The 18,163-nt window shown below is 39.2% G+C and overlaps 1 protein-coding gene across 8 annotated transcripts in view; it reads left to right on the top strand.

The window, feature by feature from the left end:
- Positions 1 to 18,163, top strand: part of AGPAT4 (1-acylglycerol-3-phosphate O-acyltransferase 4) — an 83,131-nt gene that overhangs the window by 48,902 nt on the left and 16,066 nt on the right. For all 8 annotated transcript variants that reach the window (XM_054064211.1, XM_054064217.1, XM_054064213.1 and 5 more), the window contains 4 exons: positions 6,073 to 6,234; positions 8,068 to 8,221; positions 15,581 to 15,683; positions 17,784 to 17,859. In XM_054064211.1, coding sequence (XP_053920186.1) covers positions 6,073 to 6,234; positions 8,068 to 8,221; positions 15,581 to 15,683; positions 17,784 to 17,859 — 495 coding nt within the window. The remainder of the gene's footprint in view (positions 1 to 6,072; positions 6,235 to 8,067; positions 8,222 to 15,580; positions 15,684 to 17,783; positions 17,860 to 18,163) is intronic.

Genomic DNA, 18,163 nt, shown 5'->3' with positions numbered 1-18,163 from the left:
TTGGTGCAGCGTGAGAGTGGATGAATCTGTAGGAATGAAGGGAGTAGCTTGGTTTGACATTGTGCCGTCTTTCGTGAGTTCACAGAGACTGAAGCTTCAGTGTTTGGTGTGGCAGCACAATTAGGAATGTAGGAACCATTATGCTGAGGGCTGACATTTGGGACCATGAAAGTCAAGCATCCAGAGAGATTTCTAAGTGGTGTCCCATCCTCCAGCATTTTGTGGCTTAGTGGATTTGTAAGCCAATGGAGTTTTATACTTAATTGCACTTAATGCTATATTTCATGGAGTTTCTGTGCAAACTTGAAGTATCTACCAACATATCACTAAGCTGTTCTCATGTCCGCTGCTGCTGAAAAGGAAATATCGCACATGTAATTCTATCTCTTGTGTCTGTCTTTGTGCTTGTCTGCCCCATTTTGACATGTTTTGGGCACCATTCTCTCCCTCCTGCCTTAACTAAACCAGCGAAGAAAGTAGAGATGATTAAGGAGGGGGAAGACAGCGAAGTTGAAGACGGCTTAGGGCACAAGGAGTTGGGACTGATTATACTTGGCTACAGCAGGCAGACAGAATGGCTTTGTTGTGACATCCAGTGCTACCCTGCAGCCCTGGCAGGCAATGGCAGTGCTTTTAACAGTGCCACAAGTGTGTGTCCAAATTCTCAGCATTTTACAGCTTGAACTTTTACTAAGTGAAGCCATCAAATGCTGTAATTTTTTGCTTGGTTTTGCTTATTTAAAAAAAAATTTAAAAAAAAACCAAACCAAACTACCTTCAGCCTGTCTTTCCCCTTCTGGCCTCAAAAGAAAAAGAAGTCTAAAAGTCTTTCCTCCTTTTTAATAATGATATGAAAACTGCCCCTCCTGGTCTTTGTTGCAGCATTCAATCTGTCCATTGTTCTGCTCCTTCTTCTCCTAGACGGGCTTTCTCCTTTCTCAAATTGTCATAGGCTCAACAGGTTTAGAATGCTCAATCAATGTGGCTTGGTTTTATCCATGCAGTTTTAGGGGTTTTGCCATTTGCTGGGGGTGGAGTGCAAGTGACACAGTCTCTTGCATGTTGTTGTTAGGTTTGTGAACCTGAGTCCTTTTCTAATCTGAATTCTTCTACTGGATGGCATGAGGTTCTCTGCTTTCATGAAGGTTTTTAAATGGCTATGGAAGAAAATTTAGTTAAAAGAACCAAAGAAGGTGCTAAGAATTAGAGAAGAGTGTGGTGTGGAAGAGGGGCATAAAAATTCTAAGACAATTCTAATTTTTTTTTTTTCCCTCTAATGTGATACTTTTGGAGCACCCTTTGAAAATGCTAGGATGTACTGGGTGGTCAGTGCTGAGTAAGAGCCAGAGATCTATTCATTTAAAGTGGAGAAGGAGAGAATCACATGAAAAAGTAAATCTGTGCTCACTTTTACACTTGCAAGTTATTGCAGCCACTAAGATTGCCTTGCTAGCTGCTGTTGGACTCAATGCCGCTGAAGTTATTCATGTGTAATTGTTTGCAGCACCAAACTTTAGAAGATTTTTAAGTTTTGCTGGAAATTTGAAGGAAGCAAACTTCACAAAAACTAGAAGTCAACAAGGATTTCAGGCAAACCTGTGTTCAGGTCACTATTAATCACTTACATTTGAAAACGGACCCTCTGGAGACCAGAACTTGAAATCAGGACATGAGCATGTTCTGAAGAGGGAAGTGTTATTCAGGACTTACACCAGAAGCACATTAGTACACTCCCTGCCAGGATTCACTGTACCCTTCTGCTTTGTTACTTGATCTGACTAAGCTGTGATTAAATAGCTTTTTTAGTAATAGTAACCCTTTTTCTGAGATGAAGACTATTATATTAGCAAAAATTGCCTGTGCTTTAAAGCTAACCTGCTGCTTGATCTGCTCATCTTCTGGTGTCTGTAGTTTCAAGTTATTAATGTTGGCAGTCTTTCTACCTTGGTAAAATATAAACATTATTTGGAGTGGCTCATTATATTGGTATCAAAATATGTGCATTTCCAAAAGAGGCTATAGCTGTTTATTCTTTGGCAGGCTAGACAAGGCAGAAAACCTAGTTGGAAAACAAGTTATTAACTATCTTGCTTTAAGTTTCTCATATTGCTAATCACATGTAATAATTTTTAACCCTTACTATCTGCTCTACATGCCAGGAAAAACAGATTTTATTTAAAAGTTGTTTATGTTGAAGCTTGCAGTTGGAGAAATAGAGCATGGTTTTAAATATAGATGTGAGAAGAGGCTTTTGCTATGTTATTGTATGGGACTGACATGTGTGAATATAATACTTCCTTTGTACGTTTTAATATATTAATAAAGTTTATGTAATCATTCATGCAGGCAGCCCAAACTACGTTATTGTTTGTATTTAACACAGTATCTTAGCATATGCTTGGGTGTACATCCTCTAAAATATCGCTGTGTTACCTTTCCAATATTGAAAAGTTTTATTCAATGTGAACCATTAGAAATTAGAAGCCTAACTAAATCTCTGGAACCACGGCTTTGAGAGACTAAAGAAACATATTTTTCTGCCTTGATGTCCCAGAGAGTATAATATGAAGGAGTGCTATATTTCAAAAGTAGAGCAAATGGGATCATCAAAAGTATGTCAACGCTAAGAGCAGCCTGGAGACGGAGAGCAAAAAACCTAACGAGACAGGTTGCTGCTGTTAGTGTTTGCAGCTACAATGAATTTGCTTTAAAACCATGAAACAAATTTTGTTAGACATCCACAGCTTGCAGGTGGATTTCCTGCTGTTTGTGGCATTCTGTGATCAAGAGATGTTGAATAGCTGAGGCTAGACACATAAATCAAGGTATTCTTTCTGTGACAGCATAGCTGTGCAAATGTATCTAAGGTAAGCTTGTAAAAAATTTGGTTTTATGTGATTTTGGGGTAATCATTCATAGAAGGAGAACTTCATGGGTATTTTCATCTGAGCAAACTAGGCCAAAAGAAATGAACCTGAATTAAAATGCTATTACTGTACACAATTTGTCCCTACCTTGTGATAATTTCATTAAACATCTGTTTGAATTACGTAGTTCTGAGCACTGAAATTTTTTTTGTTTCCTTCAAGAAGGCAGCTTATATGGAATAAATCAGCACTTTTAAATGGAATTAATTCTATTGAACAAGCTGAATTTGAAGGATAGACGTGACTGTAACATATTTTCCAAAGCACTTTTATAAGGGAAAATTTAGTAAAGGATGAACTCAACTAGTGCTGCATTTTTTCCTCTCAGATATTTACACAGGAGCTGCACACAGGTAGATGAGTTGAAACGGAATGGATTGTAGCTCTACTTACTGTAAGAGAGATGGTAGCTTCTGAGGGAAGGCCTAATGTATTCCTCCCACACAGGAGCAGTCTTTCTAGTATGATGCACTGAAGAGTTTCTCTAATTACTTCTGTGTCATTGGCATTCCTTCAATTCCTAGAATAGATGGGGTGCACAAAATTGTGTAAGGTGATTTAGTTTCTTTTTATGAGCATCACAGGAGTTGTACATTCATATGTCTGAAATGGTACTTTTACGTTTTAAAAATGCCCCAGCAGAGAAAATGAATAAGAACATACTCTGGGGAAGAATTCAAACATCTATTCTTCTTTTGTGGTTATACCTGCTCTAGGTGACACTTCAGTTCACAACACCGTTTCTTTTCTTCACTGGGGAAAAAAAAAATGGTGGCAACTTCTCTCCTGCCCCTTGTTTAATTCATACACTTTTTAAAATATACAAAACATTAGGAAGTAGCTGTGGTAAAAATTTAATTACTTTTTGGACTAAGATTCCTGTATTTTAAAATCTGGGAAGGAGGAGTACTTGATTGTCTTTTATGAATCTGTGCTCTGGAGGCTTTGTACATCCTATGCAGAGTGCACTTACATTTGTTTATGTTAGGTCTTATGAAACTGAACATTTACTGTAAATAAACTTTAGGAGCATGGGGTGGTTTTTTTTCTGTTTCTAGGGGTGACACTATTGCTGTTTTCCTCATTGTGCAGTGGTTTGCACTAGTCTGTAGCTGATGGCTGCCATGGTTGTGGTTGAGAAGGGGATTAGTTCTCCAAGGCTTCAGCCCTTCCTGCTCAGCTAGAAACACTTTGCATCTGTTGGGGTTTCTTGGGGAAAAGCTTTGGCTCAGCTGTCTTCCTCAGGCATGCATGGGGAAGATGAATGGAAGAGCATGTGAAGTAGTATGTGTACTTTGAATGGAAGCTACACTGTATATGCCCTACAACAAAAAAAATGCTCTTTGGGTTTTTTTTAAAGCTATATGTGGAGCTATTTACTTTTATTTTGAACATAAGAAAATTACTTGTATTATTAGTAACTGAGGAAAAAAAAAAGTTGTGTGGAAAAAGCAGAGAACTAAGGTAAGCAGGAGGAGGAGAGTCTGGCCAGTTTGGGGAGCAGAAAGATCAGCCTGGATTCAGTGTTGCTGCTGCTGTGCAGTAGGGACTAACATCCAATATGGCTTGAAATTGACATTGCAAAAAAGTGTTCTGAATCCTACAGCTGCTTCTTGTTGGAGAGTTGGGTTTGGATTCTTGCCCAGGGAAGTTGTGGATGCCCCAGCCCTGGAGGTGTTCAAAGCCAGGCTGGGTGGTGCCTTGGGCAGCCTGATCTAGTGGGAAGTCCCTGCCCATGGCAGGAGGGTTGGAACTAGATGATCTTTAAGGTCCCTTCCACCAAACTATTCTATGATTCTATGATCTAGGCCCATCACTGAAATTCTCAAATGATCGAGAGAATGCTTTATTACAACGTGTCAAATCATTGGCAGAGGTGGTTCCTGTATTCTCGGAAATGGACTTGTCTCATGTCATCTTCTCTCCACTTCTCTGTAACACTTACAAATGAACCTATGTGATGTGCACTTGCCTTCCAGTCTTATGGGCTTTTAGGTAGCTTAATTATTTAAGGTGTTTTCCTTCTCAAGGAAGGAGAGCAGATGAGAGAAATGAGCCGAGATAAAAAATTAGGTCACATCTCTTCCCCTAGTAACTAAATGAACAACAGTGACCAAAGAAATAGAAGAAAATAAATTCTTATGGTAGTTTCTACCAGTAAATAATTCCAACTAGTCAAATGCAATGTCCTAGAACCCGTCTGCAGAGCACTTTGTTGGGATAGCTTGTAATGATATCATAGGTAGAAACTGGACTAAAGTGAAAGACAGGTCATCAGCATGGGCTGGTTTGGAAGACAGGAAAGGAGCAAGTGGAGTCAGTTCTCCTGCCCAAAGGGGCATCAGTCTGAGATAATCATGGAATTAAATTCTGGAGTAGTATTTGAGATTTGAAAGTTGTTGAATGCTCGATAAACCATAGGCTTCTTGTGGAGGGCCTGGACGACTCACTTCAGTGTCTGTGGCAACCTGTGAGTCAGGAACAGTACTTTTTTTTTCTTTTAATTCCAGAAGCATGCTTTGAAGAGAAATTCGCTAGTGTAAGTATTTCTGCCCTTCCATAAACAAGCCTAAACACAAATGAGCTGGTTTTATTACTGTTGTTGTTTCTAGTTTTTTTTAAGATTTCTTCCATTGGTTAAAATGTGTATGCATCAATATATTGTTGTGCTGCAATGGGTCTGTGACTCTGCTTCTCACTCAGAATAAGGGGTTTTTGTCACGATGAAGTATCCCAGCTTTGGGGAGAAGTATAGCTGCAACATATCTTAAAGGAACTTCGGTTGTCACTGCTGGGAGTCTGCTTGAATAATTTCATTTTATGTAGCTTGGGTCTTTTGCATGGATTCCTCAATGTTTGAAGGAATTTGGCTTGGTTTTGGGGATTTAGCATTTGGGTGGGATATATAAATACACACACACACACATTTAATTCTGGAAGTCTTCTTTCTTGCAGATGTCTGAGATATGATTTGACTGTTAGATTCTGTTGTATGACAAAAACTATTTCTTTGCTTGCTTTTGCACTAATGTTAAAACTGGTTAATGTGAATCAATATATTAGTGTCTAAATGTGCATGTGTCATATGCACAGAGAACTCTAAGTGGCATAACTCTATTTTACTTGCTTTGACTCTTTCTTGCAGAGTTCCAAAGTCCTTGCAAAGAAGGAGCTCTCCTACATGCCTATCATTGGGTGGATGTGGTATTTCCTAGAGATAGTCTTCTGCAAACGTAAGTGGGAGGAAGATCGGAAGACAGTCATGCAGAAGTTGCTGAGTCTCCGGGACTACCCTGAGAACTTCTGGGTGAGTGACAACTACTAACAGGTGGAGTGTGAGGTGCTGTAGTGCTTGGAAGGAATGAAGGGCAAAGACAGTATGTGGTAGTGGCTAAGTTGATCCCAAGAAGTTTGACTCGTGAGCTTCCTGGCAGCATCAGGAGAGTATTCTCCAAGAATGGAATGATCTCTTGAATTGCCCATGTAATGTCTTTCTTGTCCATTTTCTTATTTTCTTCCTCTGTAGTGTAGGGCCTTAAAGGTGTTATTGCAAAAATACCTCCACTGTGTTCCATTCAGTAAACACTGTGGTCCTCTAAATACAGGAGCTGGAGAGGGGTAGATGTGGGGGGTTGTGATGGTGTAACAGGTGTATGTGACAATGTTGTATTGAAACACATTAGCTGTACTCTTTAGCTGAGCTACTCTCTCACTGATTGCTAGAAAATAGTTGCATTTTCTCCTTCTGTTTCTCTGTAATTGAGCCATTCCTGTGAAGCTGCTAGGTCAGATATGGCCCAGTAGAAGTAGAAGCCACAGATAAGTACCTGGTTCGCGAAGTGGTCCTTGGGGCTGTCAGCTGTGTTACAGGGAGAGGATTGATGTCACCTTTCAGTCACAGGAAAGTGTTACTTTTTGCATAACCATCATTTTTAGTGCATAACCTGACTTTTCCTAGTCTAGGAGTAGAAAGCTTTTGAATTTTCTTCCTTCTCAGTAATCAGAAAAATCCTAGTTCTTGTGAGCTGGTGATGGCAAGAGAAGGATTCGGTTAAGAAAATGGTATGTTAAGCAGCCTCACAAGGGCTGACAGTAACTTGGTTAAAAAGAGGTTTCTTAAGGAAGATGTACGTGATGTATCTCTCATTCTCTGAAACAAAACTATTTTTTTTTTTTTTAATTTTCGGTGATTTAAATGAGTGCTAAGCAATCAAAACTAAGCTCTGTACTTGAATAATGATTAAATGACTTCCAGGCAGGAGGCTGTTTAGCAAATGGACAGTTCTTCATTTCTGGTTCTAATCTCTCTCACAGGGATTTGCCTGTGGTCTGTGACTCTTAACAGGTGTTGAATGCCTTTCTGTATGCCTAAGAAGTTCAGTAGTAATTGGTGAGCACAAACTGCCACCATCCTTTATATACTGCTGTAGAGGAACTACTAAGAAGGAGCTTGTACTAAGAGAAATACAGTTGTCAGCGTATACCTGTGTTTTTTGCAGTGTGGAGTTTTAATCTGCCCTTGTGTGGTGACATAATGTCAAAAGTCACAGCAATAGCACTTTGGAAGGTAGAAAGAGAGAGAATACTAAGCAGGCTAGAAGGATTTTCTCATCAGTTTCTGTAGGCTTCATCTAGCTGTTTAACATTATTGATGTGATACATCAGTAAAAGTGCTCTTAGATGAGCTAGAACCGAAGCTGGCTGCTTGGATTGTTTTCTTCAGTCTCTATTTTTGTTGGCTAGATCTTTGCTGTGGGTTATAGGGACTTAGCTTCTGCGATTTGGCAATGCTCTCTGATGTGTTAGTTTGTACCCAGGCTTCTCAGAAAGCAGATGGGGAAGTGGTAAATCTCTAAAGATCTGTCTGCCAGTGGCAAAATTGTAATCACTCATGTTAAGCACTTCCAATATATAGTTCATAAGGGGATGAGGCTTTCATTTGTCCTGCATTTACTGCCCTACATCTGCTATCGGTTCTGTCATTAGCATCAAAGCTACTGTCCGCAGTTGTCAGTGGTCCTCATGCTGTAGTGAAAGGAAGTGGATTGGCATGAGGGGAAGAAAGCTGGGCACTGAAGCTTTTTGGACAGGTGTAGAAGATCTGAGCTGCTTTCTAACTGTAGTTCTTTCTTGGTTTTAGTTCCTGATTCATTGTGAGGGCACAAGGTTCACTGAACAGAAGCACCAGATTAGCATGCAAGTAGCTGAAGCCAAAGGCCTGCCTAAGCTCAAGTATCACCTACTGCCACGAACGAAAGGATTTGCTGTCACTGTGCAGTGTTTGAGAAATGTAGGTAAGGAAAGTCACAAGGAAGAATGCTAAATGGTTATTTTATGTAACTGCTATCACCTTTGCCATGCTTTTCTTTCCCTACATAGCAGCAACCTGATCTAGTTGAAGATGTCTCCGTTTACTGCAGGGGGGTTGGACTAGATGACCTTCCTGGTCCTTTCCAATCCAAACCATTTCTATGATTCTGTGTGTCCTAGCAGGGAAGCCCTGGAATCCTTTCTGACCTTACTTCTACTGGCCTGCAAAAAATTAAAAATTAGGTTTTACTAACAGAGTCCTGGGGCAACTTGGGTTTTTTTTGGTTTGTTTTTCTTTTTTTGTTTTTTTTTTTCCTTTGTTTTCTATTACTGTGAGTATATCGGGGGATCTCAAGTTGCATGTTTTGTGCCTCTTGCCAAAGGATAATGTTTCCTAGTATTTACTAAGCAACCCTATTACAAATGAAACAAATAGATTACTAGAGAATCTGAGGCAGTGTGCCTTAAATATCTTTTTGGGGTAAATACCTGCCTCAAATAATACCATTTATAAGTAAAAAAAACCAACCACTTATGCTTTAAACTTCTGTGTAGATGTATTCCTCAGACTTTTTTAATAGCCTTTGTAGAACTGAGGAATGAGAGGATACCTCGACTGAAGATACATGTAGGAGAAATTTATAAATAAATTATTTCTACATTATAGAACATGAGTAAGTTTTAATTTGTTAGTGTTGTTCTGAACTCCCCACCCTCCACTGTTTTCTAATTACTTGAATATGTCAACTTTAATGTGCTATCAGTAAGAACATGGCACGTGTGCCTTTGAAGTGATTTTGTTTGACTAATGCAATCCATCAAAGTCTTCTGCTGTTTACTTCATAGGCAAAGGAAAGACGGTACTAAGTAGCCATAGTGCTACAGTATCTTTGGGGTTTGGTAGATTTGTGTGGTGTTAGAAGAGTGAAATATAAGAAAGACAAAGTGATTAGTGGTTTAGAAGAAAATGTTCTAGCTTGACTGAAGTTAATGTCAAGCTTCTTTTGTCTTTGAAGACATGTTTTCATGTGGCATATCTGGGATAGCTGCTGTAAAAAAAGCTTTGCAGTCAGCTGTCTTGCTGTCATGTTTTTTCTACATATCCACTTGCAAGTCAGGTAGATGGTATTGCTGTTGTAGCTTGTCAGGCATCCACAACTTCCCACTCTCAAAATGGATTGCATATCTTGGATATTTTCCAATATGTGAAGAAGATGTAAGTTATGTGCAGTGTCTAGAAGCACCCTTAAGGGCACAGTTTAACCTTCCCTTGTGAATAAGGGCAACTGGTTGGTTGAGGGGGAGTTACACTTGATGTATTGAAGAAATGCTGAGTCAAAACTCTGTGAACTTCAATGCCTTTAGCTGGGAATCAGGTACAGGTTATTTGGTGGTGATTTTGTTCTTTATTTGCAATCTCTGTGTAAAGTAAGCAAAACATGGTATGACTGTGGACAAGTAGGGGATTTGTAGGAAAATGTTTCAGTAGGAAAGAATCATAGGGAACCAAAGTGACATTTATAAAAAATATTGGGCATACATGCAATACATTACAGTGGCACTTCTTAGGATAATAAGTATTTGAAGTATTTTCAGAAAAAGAAGACTGAGATTGCTAGATTATATACTTAAGGAAGTGTATGAGGTTAAACGAAAAATGAAACTGTGCCTGTAAGTCTTTTTATTTAAGAAATTAAGAAAATCAACTACGATCACCTTCAAAATAGTTCCATTCTGAGTTGACACACAGCTGCGTACAATGCTGCCAACATTGAAAGCATTTCCACAGATCGTTTTATGAAAAGCTGTTGAGGATCTCGATCGTTTTAGCTTTCACATCTTCTGCCAACAAAAAAATGGTTATTAGCTAAAAACTGCTTCACAGACAAAGCGTTGTGGGCTGGCGTGTTGTCTTGCTGTTAACTTGCTGGTCAGTCTTGTACACTGACATTTTCTGACTGAGGGTGAGAAAATGTCTATATTTGAGAACACGTCCACTGGTACTGAGTGAAGCGATCAAGCTGAGCTTTGCCTCACGGTGACATGTTAGAACATGTTCTATAACCATCTCTCTGTCTCTCTCATCCCACTCTTGGTTCCCAAGCTATAGGATTAGTTTCGTTTGTTTTGTGTCAGACTTCATATGTTTCTACCTCAATTCAGATGCTGTGACTTGCTAGATTGGGTAAGGCTAATATGTTAGTATTTCCCTGTGATGGTTCAAGGAGAAACACAGAGTCATAACTTCTCATACATAGTTTTTGTTGAAACTGTATACCTTGAAAACACAGCCACAAACCTCTGAGGGAAACAGCTGATGACCCCAGGTCAGTGTTGTGGATTCTTCTGGGTATATTGCTTTACTTGCTTTGTTGATTTTTGTGATGAGAGTGAGATAATAAGAGTTGCTGTCTGAGTTATTATATTTTTTTCTTCTATAGAGACAAGGGGTACATGTGAAGAGCATTTGAAAGGCCTTTGTAAACAATATCTTATTTTTAAAACTCCTTGTAGCATTAATATGGACTGGTAACAAGCAAGTCCATCAATTTTTATTTTTTTTTAATAGAGAATGTAATGGAAGTCTGCTTTGACAGTCCATAGTCTACAAATGTAAGTTCTAGATAGAAATTATTCTTGTCTTACATTAACACTGATAGGATTTGACTACTTATCTCTATTAACCTGCACCGAAATTTAGTACCCACATTATAAGCAGTAGCATGTTGTTGTAAATGTCGATATATGCAAAGGCTATATGCTGTTGTAATTGAGTTTTTGAAATATTTGCATTGGTAAATAGACTTGTTCACTGTAGATCCCGAGCCTCATTGTTATCTTTGCCCTATAATGTGGCTCTGGAAGTGACTGTATCCTTCTATTACAGCCTAAGATTACTTGTTCCAAACAGCATTACTGTGGCTTAATTGCTGCTCTGTCTGCAGAAGAAGCGATGGCAACACTCAGATGTTCATAACTTCAGTCAGTGATGTCTCTGACGCACTAGAAGAAAGACCCTTGCAGGCTGTCCTGTCTCTTGTGGTACGATTCGCACCCATTTCAGTAGCTGAGTCTGCCGTGGGGTGTCCCCGCACATCTCAGAAAGTGAGAGATTGGTACTGAGCTGTCTGTGCCCGTTTTTGGATCCTGCCACTCAGGCTCCTACGCTTTTTGCTCTTCCACCAGGGGCAGTGGGCCTGGCTGGAGTGCCTTGCTAGGGGAGATAGTTGCAGCAGGACACAGCAGTGAAAGCAAGCCAAGCCTTTGGAAGAGGTTCCAAGATGGTGTGACAGAGGTCAGCGTTTCTTTTTCCTCTAGTCTTTGTTCCTCCTTTCTGGCAAGGATGTGGTTTAGTCTTTCTGAGGCTGTAGCACTGTAGGGTGGGTGGATGCTGGTTTCTGTGGCTGTAGAGGTAATTAACCACAACAGCAATCCTCACACATTGGTCCTTTTTGAAACTTTGTATCAACTCTTAATGCTGTCAGTCTTAATGCACACAGTTTGATTCTTAAAGGAGTGGTTTTAGTATTTTTTGAACTTGTTCTGATATTTTTAGCAGTGGCTATCTTTACCAGTTAGTAGTACAGACACAGTCGCCAGGGACCTCGTTTCTAGAAGCTGTTCGCTGTCTTAATGAATTTTTGTTAGGTTGTAGAGTTCGCTACCTGTACTGTTCATGGAATCAGGTGAAAATACAGATCTGTTTCCAAAACACTCATCCCTTACTTACAGTAAAAATAAATGTCATAAATATTGCAAAATATATATTTAACTATAACTTTTATTGCCTGGCAGTATATCAGGCAGTTCCTTTCAGCTGTTGTTGTTTAGTTGAGACTTGTATTTAAAAATGTGCGTCGTGATAGGTTGTAGATAACTCTAAGTTGTCAGCCTTTTCCTCCAGTTGTGTATGCTGGGAACTACTGTCCTAGAGGGAACACGTGAATAAATTCCAGGGTGATGTTCTCACAGAGTTCAGTATGACAGCATCTGGGAGTTTTGCAATGACATTTTTTTTGCCGCTGAGCTGCACTTTAGTCCTGGATTATTTTTTTTTTTCCAATGTTTAGTGAGGTTTCTGGTCATCCTCCTTAGCCAGCTACCAAGTGTGAGAGGATGAGTGATTTTTGACCAAGATGACCTGAATGATGAAGCGTTATATCAAGGGATTATGTAAAAGTGACTGTCATACCAGCAGTACAATGAATTCTACCGTCTCTTCCTCTCCACTTCTCAGTCTTCACTTCAGATCATTGTGTGCTACTATGAAGCAGTATGTAGGCAGATTCATTGCCTGTAGGTTGATTTGTCAAATGATCATTCTGACATAATCCACCATGTCCACAAAATAATGTGTTGAATTCAAGAGGATGGTTGAAGTAAGCAAAATCCCCTCTAGATATGTAACTGCAAGACCTCTTAGGTCAAAATTAAGAGATTAAAAAAGCTGGACAGAGATTAGAAACCAAACAAAAAACTTATTCTTTTTTGTCAGAAAATAACAATTCAGATGGGAAAAAATTGGCTTCCAAATACTGAATTGTGTTTTGTTTTTTTTTTTTAATGGAAGATAACTTATTTGAGAAAATATTTTATTTCACAATTGAAGCAAAACTTCTCAAATGCTATCTGAGAGTGATAACACTTGCATTGTTTTCAAGATACTGTGGAGTTATTTTTTTTCTTGGTTTAGAACGTGACATTTCTGGACTCTTCAGCTTTTGGATGACAAGTCATGAGAAGCCAAATTCTAATTATGAAATTATGAAATACACATTTAATGAAAAACAATTCAAGAGTGTCACACAGTATGCTAGTGCTGCTTTGGCTGTGGAAGCTTTCTGGTAGATTTTAATTCCATGCAGTCTTTTACTTTGACACTTCTACTGTTGTTCTTATCCTACACTTCCAAAACAGAAAAGCTTAAGCCTTCAGTTATTTTATATCTAGATATAAACAGAGATCTGCTTACTACTGCATATGCTGTCATTTTCTTGGATTTGGAACTGCTTTACACCAAAAGATTGCAGTGTGACTGAATTTCAAATTACAGACCAGTTGCAAACTGGAACGGGATATTTGTTCCATGGAGTGAAGGAAAACTCTGCATATGGCCACTAGGACATAAGGATGTTTCTGACTTCTGTTTCTGCAGATGTTTTTTCAGAACAACAGAAGCATCTTTCAGTGTGTCTGAACAAACACACAACTCTTATCAAAACTCATAGAATAGAATCACAGAGTAGTAGAATCACTGAGGTTGGAAAAGACCTCTAAGATCATCAAGACTGATTGTCAGGCCAACACCACCATGCCTACTAAACCATATCCCGAAGTGCCACATCTACATGCTTTTTGAACACCTCCAGGGATGGTGACTCTACCACTTCCCTGGGCAGCCTGTTCCAGTGCTTCACCACTCTTTCAGTAAAGAAATCTTTTCCTAATATCCGATCTAAACCTCTCCTGGAGCAACTTGAGGCCATTTCCTCTCATCATATCGCTTGCTACTTGGAAGAAGAGAGCAGGACCCACCTTGCTTCGACCTCATTTCAGGTAGTTGTAGAGTGCAATAAGATGTCCCCTCAGCCTCCTTTCCTCCTGGCTAAACAACCCCCGTTCTACTGAAACACAGATGTCTTCTAAAAGACGAAAGAGTAAATGCTGCTTACGTCATACTTCTCTTTATTGCATTCTCATTGTCATTATAATAATCTCATGCTATTAAAGAATAAACTAAGAAGCTTACCCTGTTTAAACCAAATTGAGCTCTTGTCTTCTTTCAGTTGTTATACATTAGATTAGTAAATTAGAGTAGATTAGTAAAATCCTCCTACTCCTAAGAAGCTTAAATGGAGGTAGATAATTTATTCATAAGATTAATTTCCTACTTAAATTGTATAGGGAGAGTAGTGTGCTTGAAGTAGATTTTGGCTTATGTGTTGTAGTTTTGAGTTTGAACAAACCCCCCAGCTTGTGGTAGGAAAAGAATAGAGTTCTTAATGAGGGATACATTCTGTGTGCAGTGAGAGGGTTTTGGTCTCTTGTTTTCAGAATTTCCTTGCAGTGCTGAAGCCAGGCTGTTCTGTTCTGCGCTATGAATTCTGTTTTGCAATAACAAATGTTGTGGTGAGTTTCTGGGGCTGAATGTTGTGACCAAGCCATATTTGCCTCTTGTTGCTAGAGAAGCTTCAAAAATAAAAGCAAATCTGTTTTGTGTAATAAAAAGCTATCTTAGATGGGTCAAGAGCTCTCACAACAAAGGTTTGGCACAGTATTCATTATTGCAATACTTTCAAATACAGCAAGCTACATGTGAATTGCATGTTAGTCAGTTTTGTGACAAAAAAAAACCCAAAAGTTTTGTTGCTGGCATTGATCTTAGAATTCTTCCCACGATGCACAGTTGGTTTCAGCGTCAAAAAGATTAATTGCTCTCTGTTAATTTTGTGACATGAGGAAAATAGCGTCTGTAAGGATTTTTTTGAAACACTTTATTTGGGTTAAAACAGAGAACGCTTTTTCTGTAGAAGCTGCTTGTTCATGCTCTCTTAGTTTAACTGCGAATGACCTTTGCAAATACTTTTACTGCTACCACACAATCCTGACCTGTAGAAACAGTGTTTTTCAAGGTTGAAAGTTTGGTTACAGTTCTATTCTGTGAAACTTGGATTTTCTGTTCCTCACAGCCGCGTGTCTTCGCAGCAGCAGCCCAGCTCACAAAAGGATGTGGGCTGATATTCTGTCTCTGCCTTTGCCCTATAGAAAGTGCCTCAGCTATCAGATAATGGACATGAAAGGGAGCTTGTTCTGAACCCCAGCGATTCATAGTACCATTAAGCCCTCTTGCTGTAGGATCTCTTTCTCACACACTTTGCCCATTCTTAGTCAAACTGAGTATATTATTCATTGTTTATAAAGTGTATATCTAAGTGGTTACTTACCCAGATTTGAGGGCCCAGGGCAGGAGTTGTCTCATTCACAGTGAGTTCAGAAAACCAGTAATTCTTCAGCCATTTGACTCCAGGGTGTTCTAGGTGTATATTAACTGTCAGAAACTGTAACTGTGTTCCCTATGCCCAATATTCTGCCCCTGATGGGGAAGGAGACAAGGGTGGAGAGCAAACACTTCTGTTCTACTCATGCAGTTCCTGAAAGGGTCACTGGTTATTTGGCTTCTCAAAACCTATGTGTTGACTAATCTATTGCCATCTATACTTTAGTGACAGCTCAAACTAGGGTGCTATTGTTGATGACTTCATATTTAAATTCTCCTTATCTGAGAATGACTTATTTCTATTCTATTGCTGCACTAATCACATAACCTGTTTCTTTTCTTTTAGTTTCTGCAGTCTATGATTCTACCCTCAATTTTAGAAATAACGAGAATCCAACATTACTGGGAGTTCTAAATGGAAAGAAATATCAGGCAGATTTATATGTAAGGCAAGTAATCCATATTTTAATTCCTTTTTGGCATACAGAAGTGTGTATTTGCAGTCACAGTTACACAAGTAAGGAGATATTTTTAAGTAGGTAGCAGACAGCAAATCTCTACCAACTTGGTTTCACAGTAATGCAGATAAAAACTCATAAGGGCTGGGAAGAGTTTGATGTAAAGTTCTGTGATTGTAAATATGTGGGGACCCTATAAAACTCCAGGATTTTTGTTTGTTATTCTTTTATTCATTGTGTGTCTGTTTGACAGCTCAGCAGTAACAGTGAGGCCTCTTTTTACTCACTTGGCCAAAATACTAAACATCTACTGAGTGTTCAAATGCTGTAGCTTTGTACCTGTCTCTGGCACAATTGTTCCCACCCAGGTGGAGGGCAGGCTCAGGACTGTTCCCACCTTTGTTTGGCGTAGTTGTTGATGTGTTTGACTGCTGCCGCCTGCCTGCCAAGAAGGGGCTTGTTTAATAAAAAAGCAATTACCTGGATTCTGTATCATTAATGTTTCTATAAAGGATTAATACCTCGATGGCTTCCCAATATCTTGATGAGATAATGCTGCAGACACACAGAGTATGCGATGGGTTAGAGCTGGAGCGTAGGAGCCTAGGAGTGATCCCACAAGTGATCAGGACTTCATCATAACCCCATTATAGCTGTAATAGCCTGGTCCAAATGATTTGTCTTGGATCCTGACATTGCATGTAGCAGGGCAATGTTTTCATCTTACCCCTTTTTTGCCTGTTTTAAAAAATATTTTCTCCAGAACTGTTTTCGCCCAAGGGTTAAAAAGCAACTTTCACTGCCTCATGGATGCAACATGAGTTTGCATTCCCACTTGACTCTCATGGGAAGATCAACCTAGTGGCCTTATGTTTCATGTACATTACGTGTATGGCTATAGTGTTCATGTAGGAGCGGCTGGTCCTCCCTGTGTGGGTCATTAATCCCAAGAGGTGCGCGTCTTTCTGTGTCTCCCCTTACACTCCCCAGCACGCTGAAGATAATCTGGCAGAGCATGGAAGTTGCTTTTCATGATTCAGACTAGCTGTTCACCCTTCTGGTTTTTTTTTTGTTTAGCTTCCTGAAAAGCTCTTACAGGCAGTGTAGAACTCTTGGCAAAATTTGTTTTGGCAATTAATTGGGGACCATCACAGATGTTCTTCAAAATCCTCCATGTTTGCTTGTTAAAGTGTTGTATGTGTTACACTCAGCAGAAGTTTGTAACATTTGAATGCCCTTGTTTTTTTCTGCTTAAATTGTGTTGACTTCCAGCGTTTGTCGTCTTACGACTTTCTTAAATGAAGGAACAAAGCAGTACTGTGGCACATCTTGATTTATTAACCACAAACAGGAGTGTCCTGACTCTGAAAAGTGCTTTCTCCTGTACTGAAGAAAGTTAATTTGATGTTGCTCTTAATGGATACTTATCAATATATATGCTATATTGAAAAATGTAAAACTATTGAATATTGCTTTTGACGTGCCTAAATGAAGACAACAAGGCAATTTTTTTCTGTCACAGGATTATTGACCGAATTTCATGCAATGTGATGACAACTTTGTTTTGCCAAGAGAGGGTTTTTCAGGGATAGGAGCCATTTTACTGGAAACTATCCAGCCAAGCTGCAAGTAACAAATATTACAGGAATTGGAAATGTTACCTGAGAAGTACTGGAGTCCTTTACCCTACATATAAGGAGAACAGTTTGTTTTTTCTCTCTAATGCCTAGTTGATTAAGTACAGCCTTCAACTCTGTTGAAGGGGAGGGGGGAATTAATCACTCAGACGCTTTGTTTAGAAACAGAAAATTGAAAACCTTTATCTAGAAAGTGGCTCTAGAGGGCTCAAACATAGTGCATTACTGTTTCAGAAATCTAAATTTCTGATTTTCAGATACATCTAAAAACTGAAAGTGGCTCTAGAAGCGAACTGTACTTGGCTGATCTGGGAGCTATCACCATAAATTAAAAATAGATGGAAAATGTAGTGAGTCTCCTGTCAGATGAATAATCTGTCTGTAGAATGTAAGTGTTGCTTATGATAGCCAAATTATTTAATGTTCTTCAGTTTCTCTTGTTTACCATTGGCAGGCGGATTCCACTAGAGGAAGTCCCAGAAGATGAGCGGGAATGTTCGAACTGGCTCCACAAACTATATCAAGAAAAGGTTGGGTTTTTTTTTTGTCTTGACACCACTTGTGAGCCTCTTGTGGTTCTGCTTTGGAAGTTTGGAGTTGGTTTGGTTGGTTGTTTTTCAGGATAAGTGCTTTGTTTGTCCAGACACAAACTGGTCTTGTGCTGTAAGTCATGGTTACCTTTATTTTGTATTTAAAGAGCAACAGGAAGAAAACTTAAGCGAACCTCAACAGAGTAGTTTTAAAACTCTTCTTTAGAAAGTTTCATAAGGATACAAAAATCATAAGTACCTCCTGGTTTGTAGAAGGACCTCCATCTCCTTAAAGGCACAGCCT

This window comes from Cuculus canorus, chromosome 3, assembly GCF_017976375.1.
Source record: "Cuculus canorus isolate bCucCan1 chromosome 3, bCucCan1.pri, whole genome shotgun sequence".
In the NCBI taxonomy this organism is placed as follows: Eukaryota; Metazoa; Chordata; class Aves; order Cuculiformes; family Cuculidae; genus Cuculus; species Cuculus canorus.
Note: the sequence above shows the minus strand (reverse complement) of the source record. Positions and strands in the feature narration are given on the sequence as shown.